Here is a 17,173-nt window from a genome sequence, read left to right as displayed (position 1 = left end):
TGAAGGAGACAGATGCTCGGGAACCTTACCAGTAAACCACAAGCCTCATGGTAAAATACAGAATAAATGGAAATGGGTTAACTAATATAGTTTCTGTGTGATTATCTTGGGTCTGGGCAGCCAGGCACCTACATGTCTTGACTCTAACCCAGGCCTCCACAACTTGCTTTTCAGTTCTGTTGATTCATTCCAGCAATAGTGTCCCTGCCTCAGACAAATGACTTTCTCAAGTTAAGCTGGGGACAACCACAGGACAAAGTGCCTTTCTGCCTTCACTTCTCCTTCTCTCTCTCCAAGGATGCATTTTCTACCCTTTCCCTCAGAATCACCACTGTGCCAACTATATTCTTAGTAATAACGCAGGATCTTGAATGTAAGGTTGGCACTTCTCATTCTTGTGGCCAGCACAGGGACTAGTACAAATCATCAGAAAATACTTTTAAACACAGTGAGTTGATCAGTGAGTCAGCCAATGGCATAAATGAGTCTGAGGAGACAAAGGAAACATCTGATTCATAATTAATATTATAGCACAAGAGAAAAATTAATTAAAAATGTCTGACTGATAATTAATATTACAGCATAAGATAAAAAATTATTAATACCACTACTCCAATTTTGTTTATAAGATACCCCAAAGGAACTCCAACAGTTGCCATGGAAACCTCTCATTTAGGAGTGAGAATTATTTGACTGTTAAAACCTAGAGATAGAATAACTTTATTAATGCTTGAGCAATAACTGTCTTTGTTTTATAAAGGAATTGCATCTTGTAAGTGCATGTCCAGTTTCAATGTGAGGCCTGGGAGCTTCACTCCTCAGCCCTGGGTGGATGACCACTTTGTTACGCTATGCTGCCACCTCAGTTACAACAATATGCCTTGCTCAGCTCACCACAGCCAGACAAAAAGATATTGAGATGAGAATTCTGTCTTCTATACAGGAGACACAATGGTAGCTGGATAAAAACAGAGCTGAAATCAAGCGCTCAGAGCTAGAGTTTTAGGCAGAGCATAAAAGAATTAGCCTAGAAAATACTGTCTGTCACCACTGGGGGCGCCCTCAGCATACGACAGTGAAGGGTCTATAACAAGTCTGGATATCTGAAGATAAGTATGGATAATCAGACTGCTGATAGCCAGTAACCGTTTATTTTGAGTGGAATGAGAAAATGTCCCATTGCAGCCCACTCTGGGGAAAGCAAGATAGAATGCATTAGAATTTTCTTGCATTAAAAATTAGTCAATGTCCTTTATTTATGGCTAGAAACCAAATATGAGTGAGTACATCCCATGTTCCTCTTTTTGGGTCTGGCTTACCTCACTCAGGATAGTGTTTTCTATTTCCATCCATTTGTACGCAAACTTCAAGAAGTCCTTGTTTTTTACTGCTGAGTAATACTCTAATATGTATATATTCCATACTTTCTTCATCCATTCTTCCATTGAAGGGCATCTAGGTTGTTTCCAGGTTCTGGCTATTACAAACAATGCTGCTATGAACATAGTTGAGCATATACTTTTGTTGTATGATAGGGCCTCTCTTGGGTATATTCCCAAGAGTGGTATTGCTGGGTCCAGGGGTAGGTTGATCCCGAATTTCCTGAGGAAACGCTACACTGCTTTAAATTGGAACACCAGACAGAAATCTCAAGGTCCAAATCAGGAGCAGAAGGAGAGGGAGCACGAGCAAGGAACTCAGGACCGCGAGGGGTACACCCACACACTGAGACAATGTGGATGTTCTATCGGGAATTCACCAAGGCCAGCTGGCCTGGGTCTGAAAAAGCATGGGATAAAACCGGTCTTGCTGAACATAGCGGACAATGAGGACTACTGAGAACTCAAGAACAATGGCACTGGGTTTTGATCCTACTGCACATACTGGCTTTGGGGGAGCCTAGGCAGTTTGGATGCTCAACTTACTAAACCCTGATGGAGGTGGGGGTTCCTTGGACTTCCCACAGGTCAGGGAACCCTGATTGCTCTTCAAGCTGATGAGGGAGAGGGCTTTGATCTGGGGATGGGGAGGGAAATGGGAAGCGGTGGCGGGGAGGAGGCAGAAATCCTTAATAAATAAATAAATTTAAAAAAAATAGTCAAACAGCAAGAAAATATGTATTGCATTTTAGAGCAATTAATGAAGGAAGTCATTTAAAAAGAAACCAATAACAGTGCTTCTCAAAGGATTAAGCATAGACCAGGCAGAACAAGAAAAACAAACCCTGCGGCTCGAATGTCTTTGACTTCTGCTTCTCTTACAGGAATGCAGAATAAGGAAACTATCTTTTAAGGTTTCTCTCAGAAATGCTTTGATTCCTGGACAATGTGTGGTAGGGGGTGGGAGGGCTGATCATGAACATCTTAAAGACAGAAGCAGATGACCTGCTTAAGCCTCTTTTTAAATTATTATTTCATGAAACTCTAACTGGTATATCACAAAGAAAAATTACTAAAAATTTCTTGTAAACTATTCTTCTACAAGGAAAATGCTGAAATTCAATTTAAGTTGTGAGTTACATTGATATTTCGGTCCGTTCATCAAGTGGCAAGGCTGAACTTTGATGTACTCTGATTATGAATATTACAATGGTACCACACTAAAGTATGTGACAGGGTAGCTGATTAAGAATCATACAGTAACTCAGATAATATATACAAAATAAGGAGCCAAGAACCCTTTTCATAGTCCATTCTTTGGAAAAAGCTGTGAACTTTTTGGAGCATTGGCCAACACTTCCCCTGCAATGTAGTTTACAAAGAACTGAACGTGGGTAATGGACTAAGGCAGGCAGCTGTTGTTTAAAGAGAAGGTCAGTTCCTGCACACTCCTGAATATCCTGTAAAGTGTCATTCAAAACAGGTGAATGAATGAATGAATGAATGGGTAGATTCACTGCATGTATAAGGGAGATCTTCATGGGAGTGAAGCTACCCTGGGATTCTAGAGATGGTTTTGCCTCTTGCCTTCTGTCTCGTTTCTATGCCTCCATCAAACAGTGGGAAAAACGTAACCAAACATCTCCAGATGGGGTAGGGTCCAAAATGGTCATAAAAACAACACTAAAATTATAAATTGATTTCATGAGGTTTCAGAAGCAGCTTCTAAGTTAAACGTGTTAAATTAAACATGAAAAATAAATGTAAGTTTATATAGTTGCTGCAATAAAGTTTTAATCTGTTGAATTTCCATTAGGTTATGATGTATTCGATTTCTAAAAGCAAACACGGTAAAAGCGCGGAATAAAGAGGAGCTGTTTGAACTATCAGTCAGAAAGAATGATAAAAGCCTTGCTGGGCTCTGCAGGAAATGTAATTAGATAAGCATCTCCCTCACTGAATCTCTGGTCTCACATGGGAATACAAAGAATACAAAACGCCATGTCAAAGATTAACTGCCCGCAAGTGCCCCAGCAACAATACTTAGATCCCGCCTCTAGGAATCACTAAGTGCCCGACACGTACACGAAGTTCTGAGTATTTTAATGGAATTTACAAGGTATTTCTTGACCACTGATAGGTTATTTTAGTTAAATTTTACTTTAGTTCTCTCTTTTTTTTTGTCCTGGAACTCACTCTGTAGCCCAGCCTGGCCTTGAACTCACAAAGATCCATCTGCTTCTGCCTCCAAGTGCTGGGATTAAAGGTGTGTGCCACCACTGCCAGGCTTTTTTTTTAAAAAAAAAATTATTTATTTCTGTTTTTATATGCATTGGTGTTTTGCTTGCATTTATGTCTGTGTGAGGGTGCTGGACCGTTGTGAGTCACCATGTGAGTGCTGGGAACCGAACCTGGGCGCTCTAGAAGATCAGTCAGTGCTCTTAACCACTGAGCCACCTCTGCAGCCCTACTTTAATCCTTCGAAGTCATCGCTTTGGGGTTGGAGACATGGCTCGGTGGTTAAGAACAGTTGGTATTTTTTTTTTGCAGAGATCCCCAGAACACACATGGCAGGTCACGATCATCTGTTACCTCCTGTTTCTGGGACTCTGATGCTCTCACCCAACCTCTGCAGGCACCAGGTACACATGTGGTGCATATACATAAATGTAGGAAACAATCGGATACATAAAAAAATCTTGAAGAATTATTGTATTGTTTCCCTCATTCTTCTAATGACATTGTTTAGCAGTAATAATCAAAGAAAACTACACAAAAATAAAAGAAACATAAGTAACTTTGTTTATTAATTGTATGCTATACCATCAAAATAGAAAAAATTAATACATCTAGAATTTATATAACAGAATATTTGTGAAGAAACTATGATTATTACTTGACTATGTCCTAGCCAAAGCAGTAGCAAGAGGAGTTAATACAGCAGGGCAGTGGTGGTGCAAGCCTTTAATCCCAGAACTGTGCAGTGGTGGTCCCAGCACTCAGGAAGGCAGGGGAAGGTGGATCTCTGTGACTTTGAGGCCAACCTGGTCTACAGAGCAAGTTCCAGGACAGCCAGAGATACACAGAGAAACCTTGTCTCAAAAAAACCACAAATAAATCAAATAAGAAGCAGAAGAGATAATCCACAAATGTCAGAGTGCACAGACACTGCTGAGCGGTGAAAGCACTCAGTCTGAGTACTGAGTACCGCCAACAGTGGCATTCACAGTAATGCCAGTTGTTGGCCGATCACATTTCTATTCCCACCCAGTTACATCATTCTCGTGCACACAACAGCATCCTATCGTTGCACATTGACTGACCTAGGAAGTTCCTATTGGGCGAGATAATTCTTGAAAGTCTTGCTTAATTAATTTTTCTGTTGAGAAAGTCTCACGGTATCCAGGCTGACCTTCAACTCAGTTTGTACCAGAGAATGAACTTGAACTTCTGATTCTCCTGTTTCGACACAACAAGCCCTGGGACAGCAGCTATGCACTTGTGTTTCAATGGCACCGGGACCAGGATTAGGACATCACACATGCTAGAAAGTTCTCTACCAACTGAGCTACATCCCTGGCAAGTTTTGCTTGTTTAAACAGCAAGTTCATACTGGATTCCTACGGGATATAGATCCAAAGGACTGCCCTTTTCCATATATTCACAGAAAATATTTATCTTTTAAAATCTATGAATTCAGTTTATTTTCTTTCATAACTGGCTCATAAATCAAAATGTGGTTTTCTTGTAAAGGTTGCTTTCCTATATAAAGTTATTTTTTATTTCACAACAATTAGGTAAAAAGGGTTATCTGTTTCCACCATCACACCCAGAGGCTGGCAGTCACAGTTTCCCCCACCGCTATGCTGCCTCGCAGGTTCCACGGCCACCTTAACAAGTATCCATGGGCAAGGACTCTAGCAGGCAACTCTTTAGCGTTCAAGCCATGAGGATTGAATTATCAGCAAGAGAAGGGCATACAGTAAAATGTACAGTTCTTTTCTCCTCTCCAAGGAGGCAACGTATCTAATTAGGAAACTAAAATTAAAACACAAACACAAAAGAAGGCACACATGGGTGAGAGATAACCTGTTTTCAGATGCGCATGAAGCTATGGCTCTCTATGCAGATGACAGACAACAATTCCAAGTTAGGCGAGAAGTTGTGCCTTTAGCAACTTAGAAAAGGCTAAGCACATGGAGACACAGGCTTTAAACATTGTGAAGATGAATCGAACAGCCGGAAATAGGGAGCAGCATTAGGAACTGCCCAGTAGGCTTCTTCCGACTACCCCCTCCTCTTCTCCACCACACACAGCAGGATATGTTAAACCGAACCAAAATAGCTTTTAGACTGAGGGTAAAACTTGCTGCAGAGACTGGGGAGGTGCTGAGAGGAACAGAGAGGAATCTACTAAAAAGTGTGTAAATTGGTCTGTGTGACTGATCATCCGCTCCGTCTCTTCCCGCTCTGAGGACGACATCTATCAGCTGTCAGCCTCTGAGGAAGGACCAAGAACAGCCAGCCCTCTGGTGCTGATCTTAGAGGATTTCCCACAGGAGAGTCCAGGCTTTCCCCACAGTTCCTCATTAGTAACTTTTCTCACTACTGCGACCTCTACTGGACAAGAAGCATTTCTGTAAGAAAGAGAGTATTTGGCTCAGGGTTTGAGGTTGCCATCCATCATGGTGGGGAAGGCGTGATGGCAGAAGCAGCCCTCAGCCTTCACGCTTCACCTCAGACAGAGAATGCCAGCACTAGGCTGGTTTCCTTTCTTCTTATATTCACAACTGCTCTAGCTCCAGTTCCAGGGGATCTGACAGCCTCTTCTGGCCTGTACATGGCCACGATATATACTCACATAGACACAGACACGTATACACAGAGATTAAAAATAAGTCTTTAAAGTGAACACACACAAAGATTTAATACAATGTATTCCTTAAAGATGACAAACTTTTTTTTTTTTTTTTTGTTTTTTCGAAAAAGGTTTTTTTTGTGGTTTTGGAGCCTGTCCTGGAACTAGCTCTGTAGACCAGGCTGGTCTCGAACTCACAGAGATCCACCTGCCTCTGCCTCCCGAGTGCTGGGATTAAAGGCGTGCGCCACCAACGCCCGGCAAAGATGACAAACTTAAAATATTATATGAGTACAGAACAATGCGGTCCCACACTTAAGGCTCAGGGATTATTGCAGATCAGGGTCTCCTAGTAACATCAGAAGTGACACTCATGAAGTCTCACCAACATGAGTACCCAGAGGTGAACTGAAAAAGGAGGACACCAAGGGCCATGCCACAAAGAACCACAGACGAGCAGAGCTGGAAGAAGAGGCGGCCTCCCCAGGGAAGAGCACAGCAGTCTGCTGTCTTGTCGATAGTCAGCCCTGAAAACGTACATATTAGTACCACTATATGGACTTAAAATTACATTTAGGAATGTGTGTGTGTATGTTTGTGTATGTATGTGTATATATATATATGTAGATATATATATATACACAATACAATGTAATATACATGCAATAACAATTATTGAAAACATGAGGTCATAAATTTGAAGGATATGGGGGCATATGGGAAGGCTTGGAAGGAGGAAAGGGAAGGGAGAAGTGGTGTAAATAAAATATAATCTTAATAATTAATATATATGATTATTACATAAAGTGATTTTGCAATATGTCTGAGCATTTGGAAACATTTTTGCAAATAGGCTACATAATCATTTTTAAACTTTAAATAACTAACAATATGCATAAAGGCAACGAAACTAAAAAAATTAAAATGTTATTAGAAAATCCAGAAAACAAAACGCTATACAAAAAAGAAGAGGAATATAATGAATTCTACTGGACTTATTAATTTTTAGTAATTTTGACACACTCATATATGAAAATATAAATGAGATTCTACACAGGGGTACTAGGATAAAAGTAGAATGGGACAAATTGGTACAAGAGTGTAAAGTCTTCATCCACCACAACACCCATTTAGTATAATGTCCGGAAAAGTAAATCGAGAGTGCTTGCCTGAACAACGCCATAGACTAGCTCCCCACCAATGCAAATCAGCCAATAGAATTAAGTTGATAGAGAATGAGGCAAAGAATTATGCAGAACCTATGAAAGATATGGTATTGCCAGAAGAGTGGAAAAGGCATAGCTGCTCCTGTGAGGGTAAAGAGTCGCCGTGGGTAAAGCTGATCTCTGATCTCGCAATTGGCACTGTTGTGGTAGCTGTTAGCTAACCAGCTATACTTGAAACTGCCACAGTTTTTCTCTCTGGAAACTGACAATAATAGTTGAAAGCTTTAGTCAAATAAGTTGGACATAGCGCTAACAGTGGGAGATGGAAGTGGACTTGGGGCTTCAGTATGGTTTGGGTTAAACATAGCCTCTTCTTTAAATAGAAAAGCATTGCATGTTCAGAGAGACAGTCTCTATGCAAACATATATATATATATATACAACTTAAAACATGAAAGGGGCATGGGGAGATGGCTTGGTCAAACAGTGTTTGCAGCACAAGCACAGGGACCTGGGATTGGATCCCCTGCACGTGAGTAAAAAGTCAGGCATGGGGAAAGCATCTGCAGCCCGGAGCTTGGAGGTGGACACAGGTATGTCCCTGGACCTCACTGGCAAGCAAGTCTTGATGAACCTAGGGGCTCCAGGTTAATTAACAGACCTGTCTCCGAATAAATAAATGGATACATAAAATAAATAAACACGCTGGAGAGTGGTATAGGAAGAGTCTCAACAATCTTTGAGTTTCATGCATGTACAAGCACGTCTGGATAGAAGCACATATCTACCACAAATTAAAGGTACTAATCTACACGCTCCATTCCTTAATTTACATATTTCTATGTTAAAACACAGAACCATATTGCACCCATGTGCTTCTCTCCCATGTGAGACTCCTCTGAGTCAAATGTCCTAATTCCAAAGACAGCCTATATGTTTATTTCTTAAAATCAAATATAGCATCTTCCATTTCATTGTCATACTGCATAGCCCTCTTGGATGCTATAACCCAATAGAAACAAAAGGTATTGCATTTGGTTGAGTGACAGACCCCAAAGACAATATGAATACTACCTTCAACATTTAGATAGTTTCATATTTCCCAAAACTTTCTTTCTCTTCCTATAATCTGGTGAGTCAGTGGAGTGTACCCCGGTTTATAATACTATCAGGAAACTTAGTGTCTGTGACGGCTATTTCAGAATCATTCAGAATCCATTTGTGGGTAGCCAATTACTTTGCTAATGTTGATTAAAAAGAAATTAGGAGAAATTTAATTTGTTTTAGAAATATTTAGCAGGGAAGTCTACATTAAATGATTCATCCTATCTATTATCATTGCTACTAAGTGGCCAAATATCCTGACTGAAATACACTCTTTGTTTCACACACACACACACACTCATAAACAATGAGATGTGAAGACGATAACCACAGATTTTGATAATAACTGCTTCCCTGACCATTCCAGAGGCAGCGCTGGTTTGGTGTTGGCAGCTGTTCCACAGTTTTACAACCAGACAGGATTAGAGGGCTGTGCTGACCAAGAAAACGCACAAACAATCATACATTTTCTGCAAGAGGTTTCTGTAGCCACCAGTCAGTCCTTAGGCATGACTTAAACATTAAAACATAGCAAATCTCTTCTGATTTGAAAGGAAGGACCGAACACTGTTCTAGTGCATGCTAAGTCATACAGCACAGTCAGACCCTCTGTAGGCACTGCCCTTACAGAATTATTAACTCTTGAAGGTGTCATTATATATGGATGAGTTATTTGGTGACTCAGATTTCAAGAGCCCTCATTAGCTGCAATGAACTCAGAACCACCAGGGACATGTGGGTCTTTGTAGCTATCCTCAGTTCCATTGTAGTCCACTGCTATTGAATATAGCAAGTCAGTTAGATCATGCATTATCTGAGCCCTGCCTAAGAGCTACCAGGCAACTATTAAATTTGACAGCGACTGTTTCCTATCTTCCTGGGCCTTATGACTGCAGTAATTAGAAAACATGCTAACAACACTGACAGAGAGACGACTCTGCTGTAGTTCGGGAATCAATTCTCGTTCTTACCTAGTACTCCCTTTAAAAATGGATGCACTCGCTTTAGCAGAAGTGATGAGTGAGTACTGACTAGGAGTTGGGAAAATGTATGTCAGCATAGACAGCAAGGACGCAATTCAACAGCAGTATTCAATTCAGTGGTTCATGTCCTGACTGTTTGGAGAAAGTCTTCCTTGAATAAAATTATATAGTAGAAGCTATTGAAATAAAGTCACCAGGAGAGACAGACAGCACAGGCTCATGGGGGGAGAACCAGAGCCCCCAAATATCTGAGCTACACAAAAGAATTAGCATGGATTGAAGTGTGATATATTATGAAATACTTTATTTGTGTTTCAAAGGTGCGTTGGTAGTAAAAGAAGACCAATTTCTTAGAAACCACCTCATGAGAAGCACAGAATGTTGTAAGGAAGGGGTGCTGGGAACACTGCCCTAGACGGAATGTTGGCTATCTACTCACCGTGTGACCTGAATTAGATCATTTTCTCAGTGTTCTCTATTTTGTTGTCTAATAGGAAAGTGATTTAAAAGCAAAACAGGACTCAGATAAAGTTTATTGTCAATAAAAGTATCTACCGTTACTATTATTATCATTTAAGCTTTCACATTAACATAGACCTTACACAGAATAAATTTATGCCCAGTGTAGGAAGATTCATATATGATTCTTTCTCTTAAAACAACAGTAAGTAAACCTGAGTCTTAAGAAATTTCATTGCATAAACTGCTTTGATTCTAGACAAAAAGATCAGTAAAGATGATAACAGAACACTGGATAATGCCAACATGTATGGCCATTAAGAAATATAATATGAAGCAATGCCAAATGGCTTTAGGATACTTAATGATTAGGCAATATTCTTTCTAATATATTAAAGATCAATTTTGATGCAGACATTTTCCTATATATTATGACTAGCACAGATTTTTTTCCCTAACCACCCAGCTGCTATAATGTTAAATAAATTAATTTTAATCTTAAATCAGAGATGTAATAGAGACAGGGTGATTTAATATGCAATCTCATTATAGTTGACAGGCTTATTTATAAATGATCTGCCCACATTTTGACAAGCATAGTTAATATGTTAATTAGCTTTAAAAAGATGATGATAGGAAGCGCTTGACAAACCATCATTCTTTGCACACGGTGTTGGGGGTGCTGCCGTTGATACCCTGGGCCCCCTCTAAAGCACAAAGCCTTTGAGGAGATAATCATTTATTAACAACAGATAATTTAGCTACCTGATATTAAAAATTAATCCGGTAAAATAATCCCCAACAATGTTCTGCTTTAGAGAACCCGAGCAGCTGCAAAGGCAGGTCAGAACAGGCAGAGAGGAAATGAGCTTATTTAAAATCCCAGCTCTGCAGACAGAGCTGTGCTCTCTAGTCAGCCAAGAGTTACACAGATATGCTGCCCTCACGTCCATGCTCCCTTCCTGTGTTCCTCAGAACCCACGAGTCTCTCTGGTTTAGAAGCTTAGCCAAGCTTTTAAATGCTCTGACGTTCAAGGCGCTACGCAATCTAAGCATTAACAGACGCTTTACAAGAGGCAACGTTCAATTCGATTTTGCTTCTTAGATCTTCATTCATGAAAGGAAACAAAGGTACCAAAACTACCGTGATGCGCTCTTAACTTGTTCTTTGCATTCACACATCACCATGGTGCTGGCGACACACAGGAGAAGCTCCTAGCGGTGCCAGCTCTGATTTCCATCACATGCTGACACTGTTATTGCATATGTGTCTTCATTAATATCTTTAGTGCCTGTGGCTATTGAACGCTGTGTAGGGATCATCAGTTCTTAGTTACTCCAGCCCCAGGACAGTAAATGAACTGTAAAAATAGCCTGAAACTCCTGCCACCTGCCTCCCTACTGCTGTCCTTGGGTTAATATTTGTATTTCTTTTTGGTGCAGCTGAGCCATGACTCAATTACAATCCCATTTCCAGGTGTCTGAATAGCCTGCATCGATGTCATTGATTATGCAAAAATCAGCTCCCTGTGAACGTCCCCCTCATGGGAAAGACACATTTTCACCTGATTGCAAAATAGCAGAGCAGCTTTTAGAAAATTGCTTGGAATGAAATCAGATTCCAAATGACAGGCATGGCTTAGACATCTTAGATTTTAGAGCTTGGAAGTGAACTGAAAATAAGCACGGGAAGCTCAATCCTCACACACTTGCTATTTGTGTCTGGCAATGAGTAATGTTGGCATGGGGACAAGAGGGCATTCGGGGTCCCCTATTTTCTATCAGATTTCCCCTTCTTAAATAGCAGGCTTCTTCATATGCTTCTATCATGCCTCTGTTCAAAGCAAATTGGCAGCAAGTGCCCGACCATCTCTCACACACAGGGAGAGGGGCAAAGCGGGGCAGACTAGAAAACAGTGTGTGCCAGAAACAAACATAGGAGAAAGCCGGAGCCCATCCTGTACTCGGAACTATAAAAACCACCCCAGTGTGTGTGTGTGTGCACATGTGCATATATGTGTGTGTGAGAGAGAGAGTATGTATATGGAGGCCAGAGGTCAGCTTTGAGTGTTGTTTCTCAGGAAGCTCTCTACCTGTGCAGAGGAGGGCAGTTCTCTGACTGGCTAAGAGCTCTCCAGGTAAACTAGGCAGACTGGGCGGTGAGGCTCAAGAATCTGCTTCACGCTTGTACATTGGTTCGGGGGACTGAATTGAGGTCCTCCAACTAAGCAGTAACTCCAGTCACTTAGACATCATTCTGTTGTGTGCTGTACATATGTGTGAGTGTGTGTATACGTGACTGTAGGTACATGTATTCATAGCAAGGTCAATGGTGTCCTTGCTGTCCACCTTCATTTTTGAGACAAACTCTCTTCCTGAATTGGCTAAGTTGAGCTCCAGGGTCCTGCCTGTTTCCTGATTTTCTGTGCTGGGTTACATGCATGTGCCATGGTGCTAAACTTAGTAGGACGATGCAATCTTGACTAAACAAAGCAACTAAGACAACACTGGTTCCGCACCACCAATGTTCTAAAAGACATTTTATTAGCAGAGAGTTTAGCTGAACTTACTGAAAGACAACTAAGATGCAAAAATAAATGGAACAATACTTTATATCTCAAGACTGTGATATAATTATTACTTGCATAGCCAACACTCAACTAACAGCAAAAAGTAATAAGTGATTAAGAGGGCAACTAAGTGGTACCTGGTGTGTGCACTGGCCTCTATCTCTAACTTTCCCCCATTATAATTAAGGATCTAAGTTTCTATGTTGCCCCAAAATAGGCCTATCCTTAGGGGACAATATTAACTACAGAAAGAGTAAATAACCATTAAAAAGCCAAGACCAGGAAGTGTGATAAAAAATGATTAACTCAGCCACTCAGCAATAGATGGTGATATTTATTCTTGGGATTTCAGAATCATTAAAATGTGACCAGATTTATGATAAAGCATACAAACGTATGAGAACAAATCTCCGGGTGTTTGGTGGCCTAGATTCTTAGTTTTATTTAAAGCTATAGATCTAGACGTACAATGTTAGTTACATGGACATAAGAGTCTGCAGATGACGTCAGTGGCTCCACAGAATACCAAACCCCACAGTTAGGGGTATCTTAAACATACATTAAGAAAGTTGCTAAATCTTAAAAGCCAAGATTGCTGGGGGGTGGGGGTGAGGCATGAAGGAACTACACAGAGAAAGATAAATAACACATGCTGAAGTTTTACTAAGGCCATAAACATTATATGATCAGTTGTAGCATAAATATGGGGGCATAATCATCCCAGAATGACGACTCTGTCATAAATCAGCCACAAGCTTCAAGAATTATTTTACTTCAAACGCAATCATGAATCCAGAAAAGAAAAAGCCATGCTCAACGGCCAAGTGTGACTCTCTCCAGAGTGTTAAGAAAGACGTTCATTCCCTTTGATGATTATGACACTTACATCTTACATATTTAGCAATGCAGGTAGTTTGCCAGTATTAGCAAGTATTTCCGATCATTCTAATACACTAAAAAGACTTTAACAGCTGCTAAACGGCTGCGTGGAATTCTCCTGTCCTGGAATTATTCCAGATTGTAAAAACTCAAGGCATTTCATTTTCGACAATTGTTATCAATAGCTTTCAGTCAAACCAATTACCAGAGCTATGTGGGCAATATAAATTCATTCCCTGTTACTTCTTAGTCTACTGCTCTTTGAAGGTACACACTTCCTCATTATAAAATAAAACAATAAATTAGGACCTTACAGAGAAATTTACAGTACTGACAGAAAAAAAAAAAACCCTCTGACCTTGTCCATCAAGAACCCTTAGAAGGTTCCATATGGAACAGTCTCTGAGTTCCATTCCCAACCAGGTTTGAAAGCAGCAACAACCCTGCCACACACAGGCAGCACTCACTTCTGCATCACTGCTCTTCCTTGGCAACAGCCCTGCCAATCACTGCTCCTCCTTGGCAACAGCCCTGCCAATCACTGCTCCTCCTAGGCAACAGCCCTGCCACACACAGGCAGCACTCACTCTTGCATCACCGCTGCTCCTCCAAACGGTTGATGTTTGTCTAGGTTTGGCCCAGACCAAGCATGGCACACAGATCAGATAAAGTGTTCATTTCTTACCACATGTCAAGGCAGGTGGAATATTCTGTGGAGCCCAGGAGAACATCTGGAGGTCTGTACCACAAGGTAACCACTTCATTGGAATACGTGTGGCTGGGGACGGATTTTGCTCTTGCAAGACCTGTAGGTTACCGGAAACATAAAGAGGTTAGATGGGCATGAAAAGAACATGTGTTTTAAACTGAAATGTTCCATTTTAAAAGGTTAAACAACACTGCTGTAATTCACATTCATGAATGTAATGTCAAGATTAACACAAGATTTGAGGGGAATATATGCAGTTTTTTATGTTTTTTATCATCACGTTGATAACCACGAGATAATGCATATTGAAAATAAAGCATCTGTGCTAGGGCTCCGATCAAATATCTCTAGACAAAATCAGAACAACCTCAGAATCTCCTGGCTACTGCATCTGTTTGCAGAACTCTAGTTCTGAGAGTTCCAAATATGTAAGTCGTATCACTAAAAGTTCCTTGGTAAAATAACTTGCAAAAAAAAAAGATATATTAAGAAACCCAAAGTCTCCTAGCTATACAAAGGACCAGAGCTACCAATGTTTACATGTGTATTGAATCTGTAAGAAGAAACTGCAATACTTTTCTCAAAGAGATGCCCAAATGTTTTTATGGTATGAGTGTTTTCCAAAGACTCACAAGTGGATACACACTCAGGAGATTTACCTGAAAACCAATGAGCTACACAATTATAAAGCAATGCTCAAATTGGAACATATAGGTGATGAAAGTTGATATCAAACCCCAATGGGAAAGAGTGGCAATATTACCTTAAAGACAATTCGACCCTAATAACCAAAAATACTCACACACAGACACAAGGCTGCAAAACAAAACAAAAGAAAACAAAACATATATTCATGTATGTCCTCCATGGTTTTACCTCTGGAATATGTGATTATCCATTTTTAGAAAGATTTGTTTTACTCTGAATTTGATGTGTATGGTGGTATATACACATAAGTATGGGAGCCCACAGAGGCCAGAAGAGGGTGTCAGAGCTCCTGGAGCAGGACTTCCAAGAGTCCGTGAGCTACCTGGTGTAATTACTGGAAGCAAACCATGGTCCTCTGCAAAGCAGTAGGTTAGAACATGCTCTTACATCCTGAACCATTTCTCTGGCCCTGTCCCTTTCATAATTTAGTAAGGTTTTTAGAGTGTTTTCCCCTAGGTTGTATGTAATGACTAGTTCTTTTTTTTAAAATAATGTTTATTTGCAATGCTAAGGATTGAACACACTCCCCCGTATGTTAAGGAGGCATACTACCAACAAGCTACCCCAGCCTAGTCCCCTTTTCAAAAAGATTGTCTTTTACTTTGTGTGTGTACATGTACACCCAAGTACATACATGCACATACTACGTGGACACACAAGTGGGTGCCTGTAGAGGCCAGAAGAGGGCACTGAATTCCCTGCTTGACTTGGGTGCTGAGAACTGAAGTCAGGCCTTCTGCGGGAGCAGTAAGCATTCTAAACCACTGAGTCCTCTGCCCGCCCTTCTACGTCTTTTAAAGGTCACACATCTCACAGCGTTGTTTCTGAAAGCCAAACAAGTCACAGTAGATCACTATCTGGCCATGCCATTAATGGTCAGTGCAATATTTTAGATCTGAATGTCCCCTCACGGTCCATTTGTTAGAGAACAGTTCAGTGGCCCACAGTGGTACTGAGAGTCGATGGACTATCCAGGGGACGAGGCCTAGCAGGAGGAACTTGGTTCACTGGGTCATGAGGGGGACGTCAAGGTGACAGTCTTTCTCACTTAGATCCTACAAAGTAAGCAGCTTCGTTCCACATGAGCTTTTTCCTGTGTTATTCCGCCTCACCACAGATGCAAATACGACAGGGCCAGCCCAATCCTGGCTGAAACTTCTGAGACCATGAGAAAAAAAAAAAACAAAAAAAAACAAAAAACAACATCCCTTCATTTAAACTGAACACCTCTGGCACTTTTTCACAGCTATACGACAATCAACACCACACGTATAAAGGATTGTTTATCGGTATTGTACTTAAAGTATAATACAAAGTTTTTGCTGTGAACCTCTTTTAAACATGTTCATTTCAATGATATATTAAAATTATCAGAGATGTTTAGGAAATCACTTCGTCCTGTTTTTTAACCATAGCTGTTAATTTTCTGGATTATTTGTAAACTTATAATCAATAGGGTAGCTGGTAAGACAAAAAGTTGATAATTCAATTATCATTATAATCCATTGTTCTACAGTGTAATTTTTACAATAAGGTGATGACATATGGAATTGGCTAATGTTCTTATATATCCCATAGAAAATGTATAGCTATAAAAATATACAAAAATATTAACTTACTACACCTAATATCTTGGACATAAATAGAGCTCTGTCCAAGCACAGATTCCATGTAGCACGTTCTCTACTTCGCAAGGTTTAACCTACCTCAATTCAGACAAAACTGTACTATTAACATGACAGTAAGGCTGGGAAAGTGTCTGCAGGGATCGGCAATCCCTTCAAACGACAACATTTCCACATAGGAACCAAAGAGCTAAGGACGGCTCTGAAAATAGGTTCTGACGCCTCCCATATGTGGCTGTCAAGTCAAATGGGAGCCAGACCATCCAAGCTGGAGCTTCTTGCTTTTCCTGAGGCCTTATTGTCAGACAGCTCAAACAGAGATGGGCAAATGGAAAAAGGTGAGATTGTCTTTGACAGTTCGTACAATCAGGCTGGTTACAAAATAGAAAGTAACAGTCTAAGATGAGAAAAAATATGAAACCTCAGAATTCCCTGAATACAACGAAAGCCCAACTACTGCATGTGGTTGTGGACCAACTGTGAGCTGTTAAATTGGTTAAGGATTGGAGAAGATACAAAGGGAAGTTCCTAGTCCACATTATCGTCTCCTGGCTGACATACTCAGGTCAAGGAGAGCCACAACTTCGTTTAGCTGGGCTACAATGTTCCCAAAAGAGCAGTGAGGATGAGTTTTCCAAGTCATGAAAAAGGGCTTTGTAGGAGTGTTTGCACATAGAGATGTCATATAGACAGTAATGGGCTGTAATTCAGATTAGTGCTTTCTTCGTCTGTT

At 40.5% G+C, this 17,173-nt stretch overlaps 1 protein-coding gene across 5 annotated transcripts in view; it reads right to left on the bottom strand.

Moving 5' to 3' along the window:
- The window catches only part of Cdk14 (cyclin dependent kinase 14), a 534,756-nt gene that overhangs the window by 209,685 nt on the left and 307,898 nt on the right, over positions 1 to 17,173 (bottom strand). For all 5 annotated transcript variants that reach the window (XM_005358306.2, XM_026784636.1, XM_026784637.1 and 2 more), the window contains one exon: positions 14,084 to 14,204. In XM_005358306.2, the coding sequence (XP_005358363.1) occupies positions 14,084 to 14,204 (121 nt within the window). The remainder of the gene's footprint in view (positions 1 to 14,083; positions 14,205 to 17,173) is intronic.

Source organism: Microtus ochrogaster, chromosome 26 (assembly GCF_000317375.1).
Source record: "Microtus ochrogaster isolate Prairie Vole_2 chromosome 26, MicOch1.0, whole genome shotgun sequence".
NCBI classification, from domain to species: domain Eukaryota; kingdom Metazoa; phylum Chordata; class Mammalia; order Rodentia; family Cricetidae; genus Microtus; species Microtus ochrogaster.
Note: the sequence above shows the minus strand (reverse complement) of the source record. Positions and strands in the feature narration are given on the sequence as shown.